At 39.8% G+C, this 17,800-nt stretch overlaps 1 protein-coding gene across 1 annotated transcript in view; it reads left to right on the top strand.

Annotated features, from left to right (window-relative positions):
- LOC122813686 (zinc-binding protein A33-like) overlaps positions 1 to 8,850 on the top strand; it is a 256,724-nt gene extending 247,874 nt beyond the window's left edge. The window contains exon 6 of the mRNA XM_044086136.1: positions 7,856 to 8,850. Within this exon, the coding sequence (XP_043942071.1) occupies positions 7,856 to 8,397 (542 nt within the window). The 3' untranslated portion in view covers positions 8,398 to 8,850. The remainder of the gene's footprint in view (positions 1 to 7,855) is intronic.
- Positions 8,851 to 17,800: the final 8,950 nt, after the last annotated feature.

The raw sequence follows: 17,800 nt of genomic DNA, 5'->3' as shown, positions 1-17,800 counted from the left end.
GAAATCCTGCACCAAAACACATTTATTTATGCTGCCCCTCTGGCCTGGAGGGATAAATTCCTGAGTGTGACCCAGATAACCATGTTTGATTAGTAGAATAGGTTTTGGATGAGCTGGGCAGGGGAGGATGTGAATGAGCAGCTGATCCTGGCTCATCTGTCCTGGTTGGAGGGAGATGGCTATTATTTACTTCATTGGTGATACATAGAAGAATTTAGGTTTATTTTCCACAGGGAAATCCTAGCAGGACCTGCTTGATAACAGTACACTGCTTAAGGAGAGGGTTGAGAAGTGTGATAGCAAGCATGCATCCTCATGCATGGCATTACTTGCTGATTCCCTGAAAGTCTGTGAAATAAGAGGGTGTTAAAGCCACATAGCAAAAAACACTGCCCCCTGCCATGCAGATGATGGGACTGATTCTGATAAGTATCATCTTCATGGAGTTAATGGGCCATAACTTTTCTCACCCGGGAGAGTGAATGGGTCAGTTAAAGTATCTGTGTACACTTTATGAGGCAAGTATAAGCAACAGACTGTTGAAGATGGACATAAAAATAAAATTGTTTAAGTTCCATAGCAGTACATGTTATAATAGATCACTGTTGTGGTAGCTGTAATTATAGGGTATATATCCTGCCAAGGATGGGATGCCTGGCCAGTCTGCAAAGCTTTCACTCCTTCCATATGCCCCATATGTCCTTCCTTAATATGAGAGTATGTTCTGGTATAACAGGGACATACAAGCATGGAAGAACTTAGACATTTCTGGCCCAAAATGGATGCTGAACCTTGAAGCTCTTTAAACAATTAGGTCAAATCCAGCAGATACTGTCATGTTCAGAAGGTAAAGCAGGGTACCCCAACGTAACAAGGAAAGAGAAGGAAGAAAAGGGGGAAGGTGGGATGGTGTTTATACTGCAAAAGTTATCAAGTCAAACATCTACTATTATGGAAAATTAACTTGCACAACTGAACTATGTTCTTCATTAGATTATTGTTGCATTGTTCAATATGTGACAATTGCCATAGTTTAAGAAGAAAGGGTGGATGGAATGAATCAGTGTCTAGAATCCCTTGAATGGTGTCTTGTAAAGATCCAGCTCTAGTTCTGAAGACTGAATCACCTTGTAGCCCCTAGTGAAGATGTGCATAGGATAGACCAAGTGTCCACCCCTTTTGAAAGAGCCTCAGAATTAGTCACAACTGTAGTAGAGTTAGCTCTGAATATATGAAGTGGAATTTTTCTGTGGTGAGTGTAACAAAATTGAATAGCTTGAGACAGACTTCTGGAAATAACCATTTCTTCGCTATCAAAAGACAAATAAATTGTTTTGGCTTTCCAAAACTCTGTCTTGTCCAGGTTAAATCTCCTTAGTCTAAGGGTATCTAAGGTATGCAGAAAGCTTAATCCTCAGTTTTAGGGTTCAGAATAAAACACACGTTTCCTGTCCTTGTGGAAGAATCAACAAAGGATGTCTAGACATAAGAGCCTGTAATTGAGATCCCCATCTAGCAAAAGTCAGAGCAATTAGCAAAGCAGTCTTCTATGTTAGACATTTTAAAGAAACTCTGCATTCAGGTTCAAATCATGAGAGAGTTAACTCCCCTAAAACAAAATTAAAATTCCAAGGATATAACATTTCTTTTCTAAGGTTGCGTAATTTGTAAAACCCTTTTCAAAAATGTTTAACTTGAGATAAAGAAGAAAGAAGGATCCAATTGAAAACAAGCAGAAATTGCTGAAAGACAACCTTTATACATGTGTATCCCAGACCAGAACTGAACAATTTACACCTGTACTGAAGAGCCACAGAAGCCTGACTTGGGATGGAGCTTGTTACATTTGTGGCACCAGCTGGAAATTATTTTCCATTTTGTTAAGTATGATTTCTTAATTGCAGTTTTCTAGTCTCTTTTAAAACCTGATGCACAACTTGAGAAAAAAAGTGTCTAAATGAGATCAAAATTCTGTTATCCAAACTGTTAAGTGAAGATTTTAAACATTGGGGTGGAGTATGTATCCCTTGCACTGTCTTCACTCTGAGGAAATATTTTATAATTGCCCTTTTACAGATGCATATGAGGGGAGAGTCGATATTTTCTAGGGCAAATTGGAGTTATGAGAAGCATCTTTGGTAAATCCATCTTAATCATTAGAAGAACTTTTGGTATTAGTGGAAAGGGGAGAAAGGCCCAGAGGAACATTCCCATCCATGGGAAATAAAATACAACCGTTTCCAGGCCTTTCTGAAAAGCGTCCTGGAATTGTTTTAATTGTATGCTGAGAAAGGGGACCAAGTTATTGAAATGGACAATGGCCTGGAAGACCTCTGGGAGTGGAATCCACTCATTAGAGTCTATTCTGGATCTGCTTAAAGTGCCTGCTATTGTGACTCACTCTAATGGAATGTATATGGCCTGTAAGGGGAGGTTGTTTTGTATTGCTGGTTCCCAGGCAATCATGGCTAGTATGTAGAGGGTGAAATTTCTTTGTTCCCCCTTGTTTCTATATATCACATCACTGTGGTGTTGACTTTTTTCATTAATAATGGCCCAGGAATACACAGCTGACTTAAGACTTTAATAACTTTCATTAGATTTTGCCCATGAAATGAGGCTTGGATGTGCCCTGAACCTTGATGGCTTGGTTTACTGCCCTCCATGAGAAGTCTGAAACATCTGTCATGACTAACAACTAGGAAGAGATGGAGAAAATGGGAGAAGTGGCTTTATCAAGACATGATTATCCCAACACAGGAGTTCCTTTTGGATGAAATTAAACACTGTGATGAAGATGATCCAGTCTGATCTGAGGTACCATTGAAGTTTCCTCACGTTTAGGCCGATGAATGGAAACACTGGTATAGATAAAGCAATGAAAAACAGAATTTTGAGGAAACTCTACTGCAGTGGATATTTTGGGGTCTGTATTACCATCTCGAATGGTAAAAATATCGAACGCTCACATGAGCGAAAAGGTACATAAACAAACTTGTTTTTTTTGGGTTGTGGTACAGTGAGGAATGACATATTTGCCCTTTCCTCACTGTAGTGCAACCTCAGAGTTGGAATATATATTTTGCGGGTGGTGTGGGGGGCTGTTCATTTTTGTACCTTTTCATTCATGTGAGCATTCAATATTTTTACAATTCGAGATGGTAATATAGATCCGATATTTTGCGATGAGCCCGATTCAGAAAGTGAGCTCAATAAGTTAACTGTTTTTCTATGCAAGGGGAGTTGTTTAGCAGGACTCCTTCAAGACTCCCTATTGAAAATTAAAATTTCAGCATTCAAAATGTGGACGACAAGCAACTTCTTTTTTGCAGTGGGACAAGCACCCCTGCACATTCCCCCCAAGCTTATATATACCAACTCCGCCATACCTTGGCAAAAAGGGAGTATTCCGGCAAATGGCCATCTAGGACTTTGTATATGTAAGTCCACTCTTTCAACTATTCAGTCTGTTTGTTTCAAAACTCAGTCTAGGGGGCCTTGACAATTCATATGGTTATCATCCTTGAAACACTAAACTTTGAGTTGGGTTTAAGCACATTGTTTTTGAATCTAGTTTGAACCCAAGACAGCTGAAAGGATTTATGGTTAATCAAAGAGCAACTATGAAGTCTTGGACTAATGGATCATAGATGTGGCAGTCATCCAAATATGGAAAAATAGGGATGCCCTGAAGTCTGCAAAAGGCTATAACTTGGTCTGTGTACTTTGTAAAAACTCCTGGAGCAATGGAAAAACTAAATGTGCAATCCCAAGTGAATGAATCGTATGAAAATCCTCTACATTTTGTGGATTGGAATACAACAATAGATATTTGTAAAGTTCAAGGTTGCTAGACAGCTTTTTTTGAAGGGGGTTGGGAAGTCAACATCTTGAAATTTTTAACCAAAGGAAAGATGTTTAGCTTTGAAAGCTCCAAAACTAGTCTTGATGTATCTTCCTTTCTTGGAATGAGAAACATTGTGGGATAAAAAAAAACATTGCCTTTTTGGGAAGAGGAGCTGTTTCTGTTACACCCTGAGACAAAACTCTAACACAACTGTAGGAAACAGATTTTTTTTGACAGATGAGGGTTCCATGATAGAGGTAGAAGGTATGCCCACTGAAGTCAGTAACCATCCTTGATTATTTTTAGAGCCCAGGCATCTGAAATTAGCTTTTTCTCCAGAAACACAGACAGTGGGAGAGATTGTCTTCAATTTGGGAAGATGGCCAAGGTGTGGAAAGGGGATAGAGTGGGGGAGAAAGAGGTACATGTAGTCACTGGACTTTATTTTGAAAGAAGTGTACTTGGGATCCATTTGTTTTCCTTTTAAATGTTCCTTCCATGTTCTTTTTATATCATTGCCTTGCTGGCTTTTGTGGGGCATGTCCTTAAAGGACTTTTGAATAAAGGACCAAAAGAAAACAGATAATTCATTTGATGCAGTTTTTGACTCCTTGTAGCAGCTTACCTATTTGTTCTAGTTTTAATACTTTTACTTAAGAATTGCCAATCAAAAGGTCTCTATTGAGCAGGGCAGTAAGCAACTGATTGTTAACATAATCAGATAAAGTTCTAAAATCTTATCCATTCATTGCAACACACTGCTGTACCAGTAGCAGCAACCCTGGACACAGCATCTATTGTATCACAAGCAGACTTCATAGCATGCTTAGTGACATGTGAAGCAGCATTTAGCATTTCTAACAGGAAAGATTTAGTCTCAGAGTCAGGAAATGAATCTAAGGTCTGTTGCATATCAGCAAAAATAGATAAAAGATGCTTGGACTTGTGAGTTTGGAAGTCTGTAATTCTAAAATCTAAAGTGGAGCAGATGCTCTTTCCAAATCTATCAAAGGAATGACTATCCTTGTCATTTGGGACAAGGTTAGAAGTGGAAGAGGCCTAAGAGACCTTAGAAGCTTTGTCTCCTCCATAACATGGTCTGCAGCACGGTTTCTATAAAGGGGTTTGTGTGTGACGTACCTTGTAAAATCAGTCAAATTTCATTAGAGCAGATAGTTAGAAATCAGGAGAAAAAGAGACAGAAACAAATGCATAATCCAAGGCCCCTAAAACTGGGGAATGGCTATTGGTTTATGGGAATTTATACCCAGTAATCCACATCTCTTCTGTGATTCTGTTACTTCCTTATCCTCACATTTATAATATTACTTAATTGTTTAAAATTTGTATTCTCCCAAAGGAATTTTGTCTTGCAGGGGGTCAAATGAGAGGGTATCTTGTGATTCAAACCCACACTTATTAGAGGCGGATAATTTCAGAGGTGTAGTCCAAGCCCTTAGTATTTTATTCCAAAAGACCTTCTTCACCTGAGTAAGAGAGGGATAGTTTTCTTTTAGCTGGAACAGAAACTGGAAGTAAAGGTAGAAGGGACAAGATTGTCCTAATCAAGCCTTATGTAAAATTATACCAGTCTTCCTGAAAGGTTTTCTGAGTAAAACATATTAGAAATAGGTGCCAAATATTTTGCCTTTTTAATCCTCAGTTTAGGAGACTCTAGCCTTAAACTCTTAGGAGTTTCCAAAGGCCTGACCTCCAACAAAGATTCAGTGAAGTCCTCCCTCACCAATACCTGGTGAATAATCTTCTTCACCTTTAGAGATTATGATGCTAAGTTAGTCCTTTTCGGCCAAAGCATGGCATATGATCTGAATGGAGGGGTTTATGTCAGGGATCCTAGTAACTTCCTGAAGGGATGCACTAGAGGGACCAAGAAATACAAAACTGATGGTCAGAGAATTGCAAAAGTGCATCAATGGAAATGTCAAACCCTAAACAACAGAATAGGAGAGAAAATCCAAAATTTCTTGGATGCCTCTTTCAATACTTTTCACTTTTTTCCTCTGAGGGGAGAAATCTGCTGAAAGAGATTCGGTCACCATGGTTTTGCACATTCACTGTTTAAGGAGCTTGCTGTTTTGAAATATTTTTAAACACTTTTGCCTTTGCTTTATGCTTTTTGGAATAAGCAAAAGGCAAATCTGACAGAGCCTAGTATTGTGTATATCTATTATATAAAATATACAAGTGGAATGGTGGCCTTGTAGGGAATATGTCTACCACATAAACATTTCCCCTTACTGACAGACATGCCCACGTTTATAGCTGAAGTCAGCCACCAAACTCATGATGCTGAGCTGATGAGAAGTTTGCTTAAGTGTGGTAAACAACAATAAAAGTTTGAGTTTTTTCATGGCTCTAAAGTTCTTCTATACCAGTATGTACCGTTGTGCTAATGGATAACATATGGGGCACAAGGAAGGATTCTCAAGCTTTGTAGACTGGACAAACATCCGATCCTTGGCAGGATCCTTCCCATATAGTTAGGGCTACTGCTGCAGTGATCTAAGGAAGAGCACTCTCTTGACTATATACAGTTCCAAATTATGTAGCTTGTGATGCAAAATGTGTATCTTTGCAGTTTATTTTCCTCATAGGTTATTACTAGGTGATAGACCAGTTAAGAGTTTCTAAGCATTGCTGACCAGGATGGCCCTCTGAAACTTTTCTTGGATCTGAAAAAATCCAAACATAACATCAAGAAAGACTGTTCCCATAATGTCTCGCTACCTAAATTAGTGTATAGACTATTATATTTCTATTTTACTTGAAGCAGCTGGAAAACCTTTTGTTCTAAAAACTCAGTCAGCTTTGACTCATACGTGAAATAACTTACAGTGAAAATTGACATATGAAATTATGTAGTTGTGAAATATCTAAACATGTAGTTACTCTTTTATTTTCTAAAAGAGTAAGTTTTTATTTATCTAGCATGCCTTGTTAGCATTTCTAAATCACTGGTGCTACCTTGACATCATTTTGTGGGTTTGGTCATACTAAAAAAGACTAAACAAAACATTTACAACTTTAATGTCAGGAGTATAAATATAAATGAAATTAAATGCAAAACTTAGATACACTGAAAGTAAATACAGACCCTTAAGTAGCTGGGAGGGGATGGCTAGATTCTGAAAGCAGGAAAGAAAAAAATCTTAAGTACATGATTAAGGAATTGTTTTGTTCATTCTAATTACTGGGAATTTAATCTAGAGAAAAACGATTAGATAATGACCTGCATTAGCATGTGATTTACAGTTTCTTACTGCCATATTTGATTTCATCTTCTAGTTTTGCAAATGCCCATAGTAGAACAGTTTTGTATAACACTGAATGGGTCTATGAAAGCACATCTTCCCAGTAAAATATTGCTGAAATATCCAGATGTTCGCAGAATGTCTAGACTTTTACCTCTTAATTCTGGTCTGTTCCTCATTAAATTGGTGGTTTCTGGCAAATAATTGAATTAACTAAATAATTACAGGCATTTCAGCTTCAGAAATTTTGTCCTTCAGAAAATGCATGTGAATGCAAAACCTTTTATTCTGTCAACTTTCTAACTTTGTAAGTGTAATATTTAAATTCTGCCCCTGATTTTGGTCCTTTTGTCCCCACATTATTTTTGGCTTTATCCAGATTTCTTGTATTAGGATGTTGAGAGATATGAAATTAGTTGTTACCTTGTCTGGATGTTTATCTGAGATACATTTTCTGCTTATTTTAATAGCTTAATGGGCTATTGATCTACTGTCATTATAGGTTATATATTATAAATATATTATTTTTAATTTATGACCAACAGGTTGCAAAATATATGCAAAGTGGGCACCATGTTAATTATGGGCAAATAAATCTTTGTGCAGAAGTATAAACCTTGTATTGTAATGAACTTTACATTTCACTGATGTATTGACTGTTATATTTATGCTGATTGTAAAGTATTTTCTTTTTAATTTGATAAAGAATATAACATAAACAGTTTTATTTTTACAGGTGTCAGTAATCTTGTATTGGATGCTAAAACAGCACACCCTAATCTTATTCTGTCTAAGGACCTGACCAAAATAATATTTGGTAACAAAACACAGGAGCTCCCTGACTACCCCGAGAGGTTTGATGAATGGTACAGTGTGCTGGGATCAGAAGGATTCATGTCAGGTAGGCACTACTGGGAGCTAGTGGTGCAGAACAACACTGATTGGAGTGTGGGTGTCACCAGAGAGTCCAGCAACAGAAAAGGAGACGTCATCATGAGCCCTGAGAATGGATATTGGATTTTGGATTTTAGTGAGAATAAGTATGAACCATGTGATACAACACAAAAGGATCTCAAATGTAGGGAGACGCCACAGAGGATCGGAATTTATCTGGACTATGAGGGAGGACAGGTGTCATTTTATAATGCTGACAACATGTCCCATATCTACACTTTCACTGACACCTTCACTGAGAGACTCTATCCTTATCTCGGCACTTGTAGTGATGATGAGGGTAAAAATGTAAAACCCCTGAAGCTCTTTCACTTAAAATTATAGTTCCAACTGAAAACTATTGGTGTACTTACATGGAATTTAAAATATTTCTACTATATGAAAAGTATGTTTGTAAATGTAATACAGAGAATGAAACAGTGCAAAAATGAAGCAGATTTACTGTCTGACAACCTTAATGAAAAGGGAGAATATTAAAGAATAACTGCCTTTGCAGGAAAAAAACACATGAAGACAATGTATTTTTGAGCGGATATTCTGTTAAATAAATAGTGCTGTTATTTTAACTGCATGAGTTTTGCAATGTGCTGCGTATGTCTTAAGACATTCTAATAACTTTTAAATCTTGGATTGAAAGTGTGAGCATTAAAAATGTTATTTTGACATGTACTATAGAAGTGGCAGATGAGTTTTAACAGCACATGACTTTACTTTTCAAAGTTTATATTCTTTTGACATGATCTTGTAAATGAAACTGTATAAAAAACGCTGTTCTAATTTGTTATATTTTTATCTTGTGTTTTTTAGTGCTGTTATTTTGTGTCTCAAGCCCTAATTTTGTCTTTCATTCCTCAGATTCTGTGTGTCCCATAGTAGATGCAGCTTCTGTCTACAAAAGCAGCCCCCCACACACACCCAAATGAAAACCAACTACTTGTGTTGTCACTAAGAGAGAAGTACCACTGGTTGTTTTATATAAACAGTAATTTGTAGAGTGTTATAACCGGCAGTTTGTAGGGACTGGTGGTCTACACTACACCTTTTTAATTTAGCTTGTCGTACTGTAACCATCAGATGTCTTGCATTCTAATTTGCTGATGCTAGAGATTAGTTTTATTATATCATTTAAACTATTACATAACCACTGACAATTTAATACAGAAAAGGTAACAATGGATAATAATATTACTGACGTGTGCTATGTCATCTGTAAATATTGTGAATTGAAAGGTATCAGTTCATGATATGGATTTAAATTTGAATCATGACCTTGTAAGATTTTTAAGGTCTGAATTACATCAGAGATTCTTTTACCTCTTCCTCTTCCTCTTCTCCTCCCCTTTTTCCTTTCCTTACTTGTCATCATAAAACTGATCAAAGCAAATGCAGTGCCAGAATCACCGTTGTAACTTGTAAGTGTATGATAAAATACATCAATATAAAAATTAAAAGAATTTTGTATTATTTATTCCTTTTCAGAATGATACACTTTATATAATCACTGGTAAGATGTTATACACTAGAATGAAGAAATAGCTTCTGGTGGGATGTGCTCTCAACCTTTCATGTTTAATGGTTCTCCAACTCATGCACAATGGCTCCCTTTCTTTAGCCCAATTGGCTTCTTCCTTCCTCTGTTAGATGTTAGAGCCAGACACCCCCACACTGGGTGAGAACCCTACAGCCCATTTGCTCCCTTGCTGTAAGACAGAATTATCCCATTCAAGACTTCCACAGTGGTGCAACAGTAGCGTTGTTGCCTCACAGCAAGAGGTTTTCCCGTTTGATTCTCGGCTTGGGTTGGGAGTGCCTTATGTGTGGAGTCTGCATGTCCTCCCCGCGGTCAAGTGGGCATTCAAAAGACATGCGTTGAATGGGCATGCCTTCGTTGAAGGTTGGTCATTGGACTGGCAACACGACACCATAAAAACCAACTGCCAATCATTAGCGGACCGGAGTTCTGCTGTGGCGACCCCTAACCGGGAAAAGCCGAAAGACAAACAACAACAACAACATTCTCAAATAGAGGTGAGACTGAGGTGGCAGGAAGCAGGCCAGTCTTCGATAGGTAGTGACCTCCTTTCCCTCACCTTGGAACTGCTCTTTCCATTGTTATTCACAAGAGCTCTGACCATGAAGAGCATGCGTGTCACTGCTGGCATGTTCATACTCACCCCTGGGATGTGCATGCACAAACTCTGGGGGTGCTACATCTAGCACTCACTCTAGATGAGAGCATGGCCAGAACCACATTCCTCCCCCAGGAGGGACAATCTAACACCCCTTGCTCCCCAAACTTCTCCGGGTTTATATTACATAATCAAAGTTACGGAACTTCAAATACCATATGGTCGACACCATTTGATCAACGTTCCATAACTTCCTGCATGTAAAATAAAAAAAAATAAAAAAAATTTTAAATAAAAAGTTACCCTGATGGGTTAAAACAGGGTGGCCCCCCACATCCCCCGCTACTTAAATATACCAACTCCGAGACCGCACTTTAATGGTGTATAGGGCAAAAACAGAAGATTTCACTTTCCTACACTGTAGCGCAATCTCAGAGTTGGTATATTTAAGTAGCGGGGGGAAGGGGGGTGCAGGGGGGCAGCAGTTACTTTTATTTACTTTCTTTTATTTATTTATTATTTTTACTGATTCAAAGTTACGGGACTTCGATCATATGATGTCGACCATATGGTATTCGAAGTTTCGTAACTTAGATAATCTAATATAGAGCCCCCTTCTCCTGCCAGCACTCATGCTGCTAGCCAAATGTGGGCTATCTGGGTCACAGTCAGGGCTTCATCCCTTTGTCCCACACGAACCTTGTATTTTTTTTATTAATCTAAAGTAGACACAAGGCCATCCTGCTATTCTTGGCATAGCTCCTCGTGGTCCCCTGCAGAGTTCCTAAGGCAGCAGAGAGCAGAAAAAGCGACTTGCTTGATTATAAGTATTTTTAAAGCATTTTTTATTGCTTTTTTTGATCTTTTGTGCTTTTCGACCACTGTTTGTGCTTATATTATTGTTATATTACCTGCTTTTTCTGTTTTTCTGTGCTTAATTTGTTGATTGCACTTCTTAGCTAAAGTTTTACTTAAAAGTTAACAGACTAATACACTCAAGTGTACTAGCCTTTGATAGCATTTAGTCGAATAACAAAGCATTTACTGTATTTTCTGTCTGTGTGTGCAAAAAAAACCTAAAAAAACCAAAAAAATACTTCTGCTTTCCTAACTTTCCTAGCTAGTTGTTCCAGTGATCAGATTTGCTGATCCCTGGGCTTTGTATTTGTTTCCTGTGTTCCTCCATTTTCTTGTGTGGCCAGAGGGAAGTTTCTTTACTCACCAGTGAGAGTGGGGAGTACTGAGCTGCCTGTTTGTCCTCAGAGGAGTGGTTAGAGACAGCAACTAGTAATTCATTGGCCATTTTGGGTCATTTCCTGTTTTTTCCAGCCCCCTGCTATAAAGCACGCTTTGCAGGGCTTTTCTGGCATTAGAGAACTTGGCATAGCTCCTCGTGGTCCCCTGCAGAGTTCCTAAGGCAGCAGAGAGCAGAAAAAGCGACTTTCTTGATTATAAGTATTTTTAAAGCATTTTTTTATTGCTTTTTTCGATCTTTTGTGCTTTTCGACCACTGTTTGTGCTTATATTATTGTTATATTACCTGTTTTTTCTGTTTTTCTGTGCTTAATTTGTTGATTGCACTTCTTAGCTAAAGTTTTGCTTAAATGTTAACAAACAGGCTAATACACTCAAGTGTACTAGCCTTTGATAGCATTTAGTCGAATAACAAAGCATTTACTGTATTTTCTGTCTGTGTGTGCAAAAAAACTAAAAAAAAAAAAATACTTCTGCTTTCCTAACTTTCCTAGCTAGTTGTTCCAGTGATCAGATTTGCTGATCCCTGGGCTTTGTATTTGGTTCCTTTGTTCCTCCATTTTCTTGTGTGGCCAGAGGGAAGTTTCTTTACTCACCAGTGAGAGTGGGGAGTACTGAGCTGCCTGTTTGTCCTCAGAGGAGTGGTTAGAGACAGCAACTAGTAATTCATTGGCCATTTTGGGTCATTTCCTGTTTTTTCCAGCCCCCTGCTATAAAGCACGCTTTAGTGCGATTTAGCGTGGAGTTGCCACAGGAGCACACAAGAGCAGCGGCGGTTAATCAAGGTTAAACTATTTGGGCTACCTAAAGTCCACTCTTCAAATTTTCCCTTAAAACAGCCTTCCCTGAACTGTACTACTGATCTAACCAGCGTACTCTATATCTAAAAAGCTCAGCTCTACTTGATTCCTAAGTAGAATATTCTCTATCTGTAAAGCCTAGCACTTGCTCCTAAAGTACTCTTTACTTGATATAGCACTTTTATTATACATAGTACCCCACCAGTCAAAAACCCCATTCGATCACCCACATCCCCCGGAGCCTTTTAAAGTCCTTGTCTATCCCTTCTAGCATGTCGAGGGATCAATTGCTAGTGTCCTCTCCTGCTCAGCTGGTGAATCTGGGAATATTGAGGCAATGTTACAATTGTCTCATGTACACGGACAACCCTCTCCTTCTCCCACAAAACACAAATACATGCGAGAGATGCAACTATATAGCCAAACTGGAGGCTGAGCTCTCTCAACATAGGACTGGTAAGACCAGAAAGGAGGAGAAGGAAACCACACACACCACAAACCCAGTGTCACATAGTACTATCACAATTTCAGATCACACACATAAATTCACAAAGACATATTCGGAGGCTCTGATCAAAAATCTACCAAAACAGCAGAGGCCACCAAAGCAGACACCCAAACAACTGCCACCTCAGGACACAACACATGCAACACACAGACCACATAGTCAGTGTGCCAAACAGTCACAGCCCTTAAGGCCAAACACAATGCCAGACACACTCGTCATTGGTGACTCCATAGTCAGGCACACTGATGTCTCGCTCACCAGATTGAACAAGGAAAAGGTCACAATAAGCTGTCTGTCAGGCGCTAGAATCCGCCACATAACGCAAGCACTCAGGTCTCTCAACAGCAGGTACAAGTACGACTCTGTCATTGTCCACGCTGGTGTGAACGACCTGAGACGTACCTCCTTGGACTACATGAAAAGAGACATAGAGGAGCTCTCTGATTATGTAGCCCAGGCAGGTATGACCCTGACCTTGAGCAGTATCCTACCTTCACCAAGAATGATGCCACAGTACAGAGACAAGATGATCAGCTTTAATAATTGGCTTAAACTCTGGTGTCATTCAAAGGGGATCCAATATCTGTCTGCCTGGGATGACATGCTGGACAAGCCACGCTGCTTCGCAAGGGACGGCTTGCACCTGTCACCCCTGGGCTTCCGGATATTGGCAAAGGCTCTTGCCACCCCCATAGTGCCTTTTTTAGGCAAGGCTCAAATTCTAAACCTACCACCCTAGAACACAAAAAAGGAAAAAAACTAAGGGTAATGCTGCTCAATGCCAGAAGTCTCAACCTCAAGATGCACGCACTCGAGGCCCTTCTCAGTATGGAGAACATCGATGTCTGTGCTGTGACTGAAACCTGGTTCAAGGCTCCTGAAAGCACCCCGGCACTATCAGGCTTTACCTCTTATCATGCGTTCCGGCCCCAAAATCCGGACGACACCAAGAAAGGAGGGGGGGTGTCTATATTCATCAAGAACACCCACACCTCAAGGTTGGTGGCAACGCATGATGCATCGGAGATCATCCAGGTGCAACTAACCATAGGCAAGACTGCACTGCAATTTGTAGCATGTTACAGGCCACCCTCTCAATCTCAGGAACCTCACATAGCTTTCCTGAAAACACTGGAGGGGATAAATGTATCTCCAAACACTATCATACTAGGTGATTTCAACTACCCTAATATAGACTGGGAACACTACTCTAGCCCCAACAATCTAGCCCAAAGGTTCCTAGAGTTCATAAACTCAAATGCCATGGAACAACTAGTCACCATTCCCACAAGAGGAGATAACATACTAGATCTCATCATCACGAACATGGGGTCACAATGTTCAAAACCGGAAGTATACCCTTCACTGGTGAGATCAGACCATAAACTAATCTCACTGGAAGTCCACATCCCGCCCCCACCTGAGATAAAAAAGACCACAGTGAAGAACTTCTCAAAAGCCGACTTCACACTTCTAAAGGCTAGTGTGGTCTCTTTTATGGCCCCCAAGACTGCGGAAACCATTACTCAAGCCGCTGAATCACTTACAAATGCCTTCTACCAGCATCTACAGGACTGCATGGATCAGGCAATCCCAAACAAAACAAAGACTCTTTGTACCAAAGGCAAGCATCCAGTTTGGTGGACCCCAGCCATAAACAAACTCTACAACAAAAGGAGGAAACTACTACAAGATAGAGCAAAATCCTTAAAAGGGAAACACCTCTGATCATTATAAGTAAAAAATTAAGATCTCTCATAAAATCATCCAAGGCAAATTTTGAGAGAAAAGTCGCCAAGGACTCAAAGGACAATCATAAGGCCTTCTTTAGCTATGTTAGAAACCTGGGAGGAAACTCCCAGATATGCTCAGAATTAGTTCAAAATGATGTAAAAATTACTGATCCTACGGACATTGCCAACATACTGGCTGACAGGTTCAGTGCAAACTTCTCCCCCCCCCCCAAAAGGTGAGATATCTATACCAGCGAATTATAGCCCCCCCCAAACATCTCAAACGCTCAGGTGAGAACTGCTCTCTCCAAGGCAAAAAACACAGCATCCATGGGACCAGATGGTGTCCCCGGATGTGTGCTCCACGAACTCAATGAGGAATTAAACCCGCACTTAGGGCAGCTGTTTAATCTTAGCCTCACCTCAAGATACGTGCCTAAGGAGTGGCATACGGCAACTGTGGTCCCACTTCACAAAGGAGGTGCCTCCACTGACCCGGGAAATTACCGTCCCATCAGCTTGACAAGCTTGATCTGCAAAGCTATGGAGAGGATCATAATGGAACTCATAAATAAAGACATAGGAGACTTGCAGACTTTGGATCCGACCCAGTTTGGCTTTGTCAAGGGCAGATCATGCCTTTTAAACCTAGTGGACTTTTTCGAAACAGTCACCAAGGCCATTGATGAGGGAAAGGCAGTCCACACAGCCTACCTGGACCTGGCAGAGGCTTTCGACACAATACCCCACTCAGGTATCATTGAAAAACTCATCAGCATAAATGTTAACCCATACGTCACAAGATGGGTTGCAAATTGGCTAAGTGACAGAACCCACAGGGTCAGAGTCGCTGGCGCCATGTCAGACTCAAAGCCTGTCACAAGTGGTGTCCCACAGGGCTCAGTCCTAGGCCCTCTCCTGTTCAGCATCTACTTTTCAGAAGTACAAGCAAACACAGGAGGATTATGGCTGACAAAATTTGCAGATGACTGCAAACTGGGCACCATAGTTCAGAACACATCTGACACAGATATCCTTCAGAAGGGTCTTATAGAAATGGAAAACTGGTGCCAGAACCATGGCCTAAAGTTAAACGCCAAAAAATGCATAGTCATACCCTTCGGGAAAAACAAGGTTACCCCTAGCTACCATATAGGTGGCAACCCACTAAACACAGAAGAGGTTATCAGGGATCTGGGTACCCAGGTCGACAGTAACCTTTCATTTGATACTCACGTTGCCAAAGTAGTTAGGAAGACCTTCTACATTGCCCACCTGATCATGAAGGGATTCACATCTAGATCAAGGGAAGTCATCGTCCCCCTGTACTCATCACTCATCAGGCCAATGATTGAGTACAATGCCCCATTCGGAATGTACCTGACATGACACCTGCAGCAACTGGAAAGGCCCCAAAAGTTCCTCACCAAAAGGATAAAGGGTCTCAAAAATATGTCCTATGCTGCCCGACTGAAGGAACTTCAGCTCTACTCAGTCGCTTACCGTCTGCTCATAGGTGACCTGTGCCTGACATACAAGGCCATGTCCAACCCAGAATTGATTAACATGCTTCACCTCAAAAAATCTAGATCCCTCAGAACTACAAGGGCGGGAGACTTAAACCTCAACACGGTTATTAATAGGACCTGCTGGAGGGACAGATTCATCACCCAGAGACTCCCTATGCTGTGGAACAAAATCCCGGTACATGTGAGGCAGAGCACCTCGCTGGCTTTATTCAAGAGAAATCTTGACCAATGGATGGGAGATCGCAGATATACCCCAGGGATTATATCAGTGTCACTGATTGACAGAGGCACAGCAAAATAATGGGCACAGTATCCTCCAAACTAAAGGGGTGGCGAAAGCCACAAAACTCTGGCTAGGCTTATAAATGCCCTTGGGCAGATAGCCTAGTATGAACCTATGAACCTATGAACCTATAAGATTTGATCAGTAGTGGACTGACTGCAGAAACTAAGAAGATTTTTCACACGCAAACTACTACTGACAGTTTGCATATCCTGAGTACCATGAGACAATGAACAGCTTCTTTGGAGAAATACATGTACCACTTAGACGTCTTGTGTCAGAAATTGCTCTTGTTTTTTTACTTTTGGCTTAAGAGTAATTCTGCATAAAATATTACTATAAATCATTCTACTGAAATGTGTTACTTAATGTCAACAAAGAAGGATTTGGTTAAACAGGAATCAGAATATGATGTGTATGATAAAAGGACTATATTACTTTGTACACATTTAGAAAAAAACTCAGAATAGTGCAGTATGCACATCCCACAGACATTTAATTATTCACAGTCCAGAACACTTCTGCTCCACTTTGGGATTTTAGAGTAATACTGAAGTAACATTCTTTCATTTGACAGTTCTCCCATTTTATCTATTCAGGGTTGAGATACTGTCACAACATTCAGTAGGGCTTATACTATTAACTAATTCTGGCCATGAATCCAGTGTATCCCTGACTGTCGACACACACACACACATCCACACAACCAAACAAGCACACACATGCATGAATACCTACATACAAATGCACAGCTGGGATGAGTGCTAATTTAACTATAGCATGTATCATGATTTGAGAGCCAGAAACTACAGCTTCTGCTGAAATCTAACATGGATATATTGAGTATATTCTTACACCCCACAGAAGGTAAATGAGACATAAACAGAGAATTAAGTAATGTGTGATAGTTTTAAATGCTTCATCAATATCAAAGAATTTTAAGTTCAAGGAAGGTAAGAGTGTACCTCATAAAAGTAAAACATTTAAGTGCAGTTTAGGAGAAAATATAGTTTACAATTGTTTTGCCTCAGACATCTCCTTATTCTGTAAGGTACAGCAATATCTGAGTAAATGTATATAAAGTTGATGGGGGTGTTGTGGATACAAGGGAGTTTACCCTTTGCAAAAAACTGCTTTTAACGTATACTAGTCAGGTTGATGTTATTTATGAGTTGTGTGACTCAGGGTAGGGAGTCTCTAACTTTCAACAGGTAACTGAAAAATGAATGACCGAATGATGTAAGAGTAATATAGGATAGGAGCGACAGTTTTATATAATGCTGCACTTGGACTTAGTAATTATGATTCATAGCCAGAACTTCTACTCCAGTCAGAACCAGGAGCAGATTTTTCATTGCATCTAATAAAAAGAAAAACATTGATTATGGCACAGAACTTAAAGTTACGATCTGACATGAACCCACAAACAAATATCTTTTGACAATGGAAATAATTTACCAGGCTCTTGTATATAATGCCCATCACCAAGCC

The sequence above is a fragment of the Protopterus annectens genome, chromosome 10.part0 (assembly GCF_019279795.1).
Source record: "Protopterus annectens isolate FY-2018-M chromosome 10.part0, PAN1.0, whole genome shotgun sequence".
NCBI lineage: Eukaryota > Metazoa > Chordata > Ceratodontiformes > Protopteridae > Protopterus > Protopterus annectens.
The sequence above is the reverse complement of the archived record's forward strand: the minus strand, read 5'-3'. Positions and strand labels throughout refer to the sequence as shown.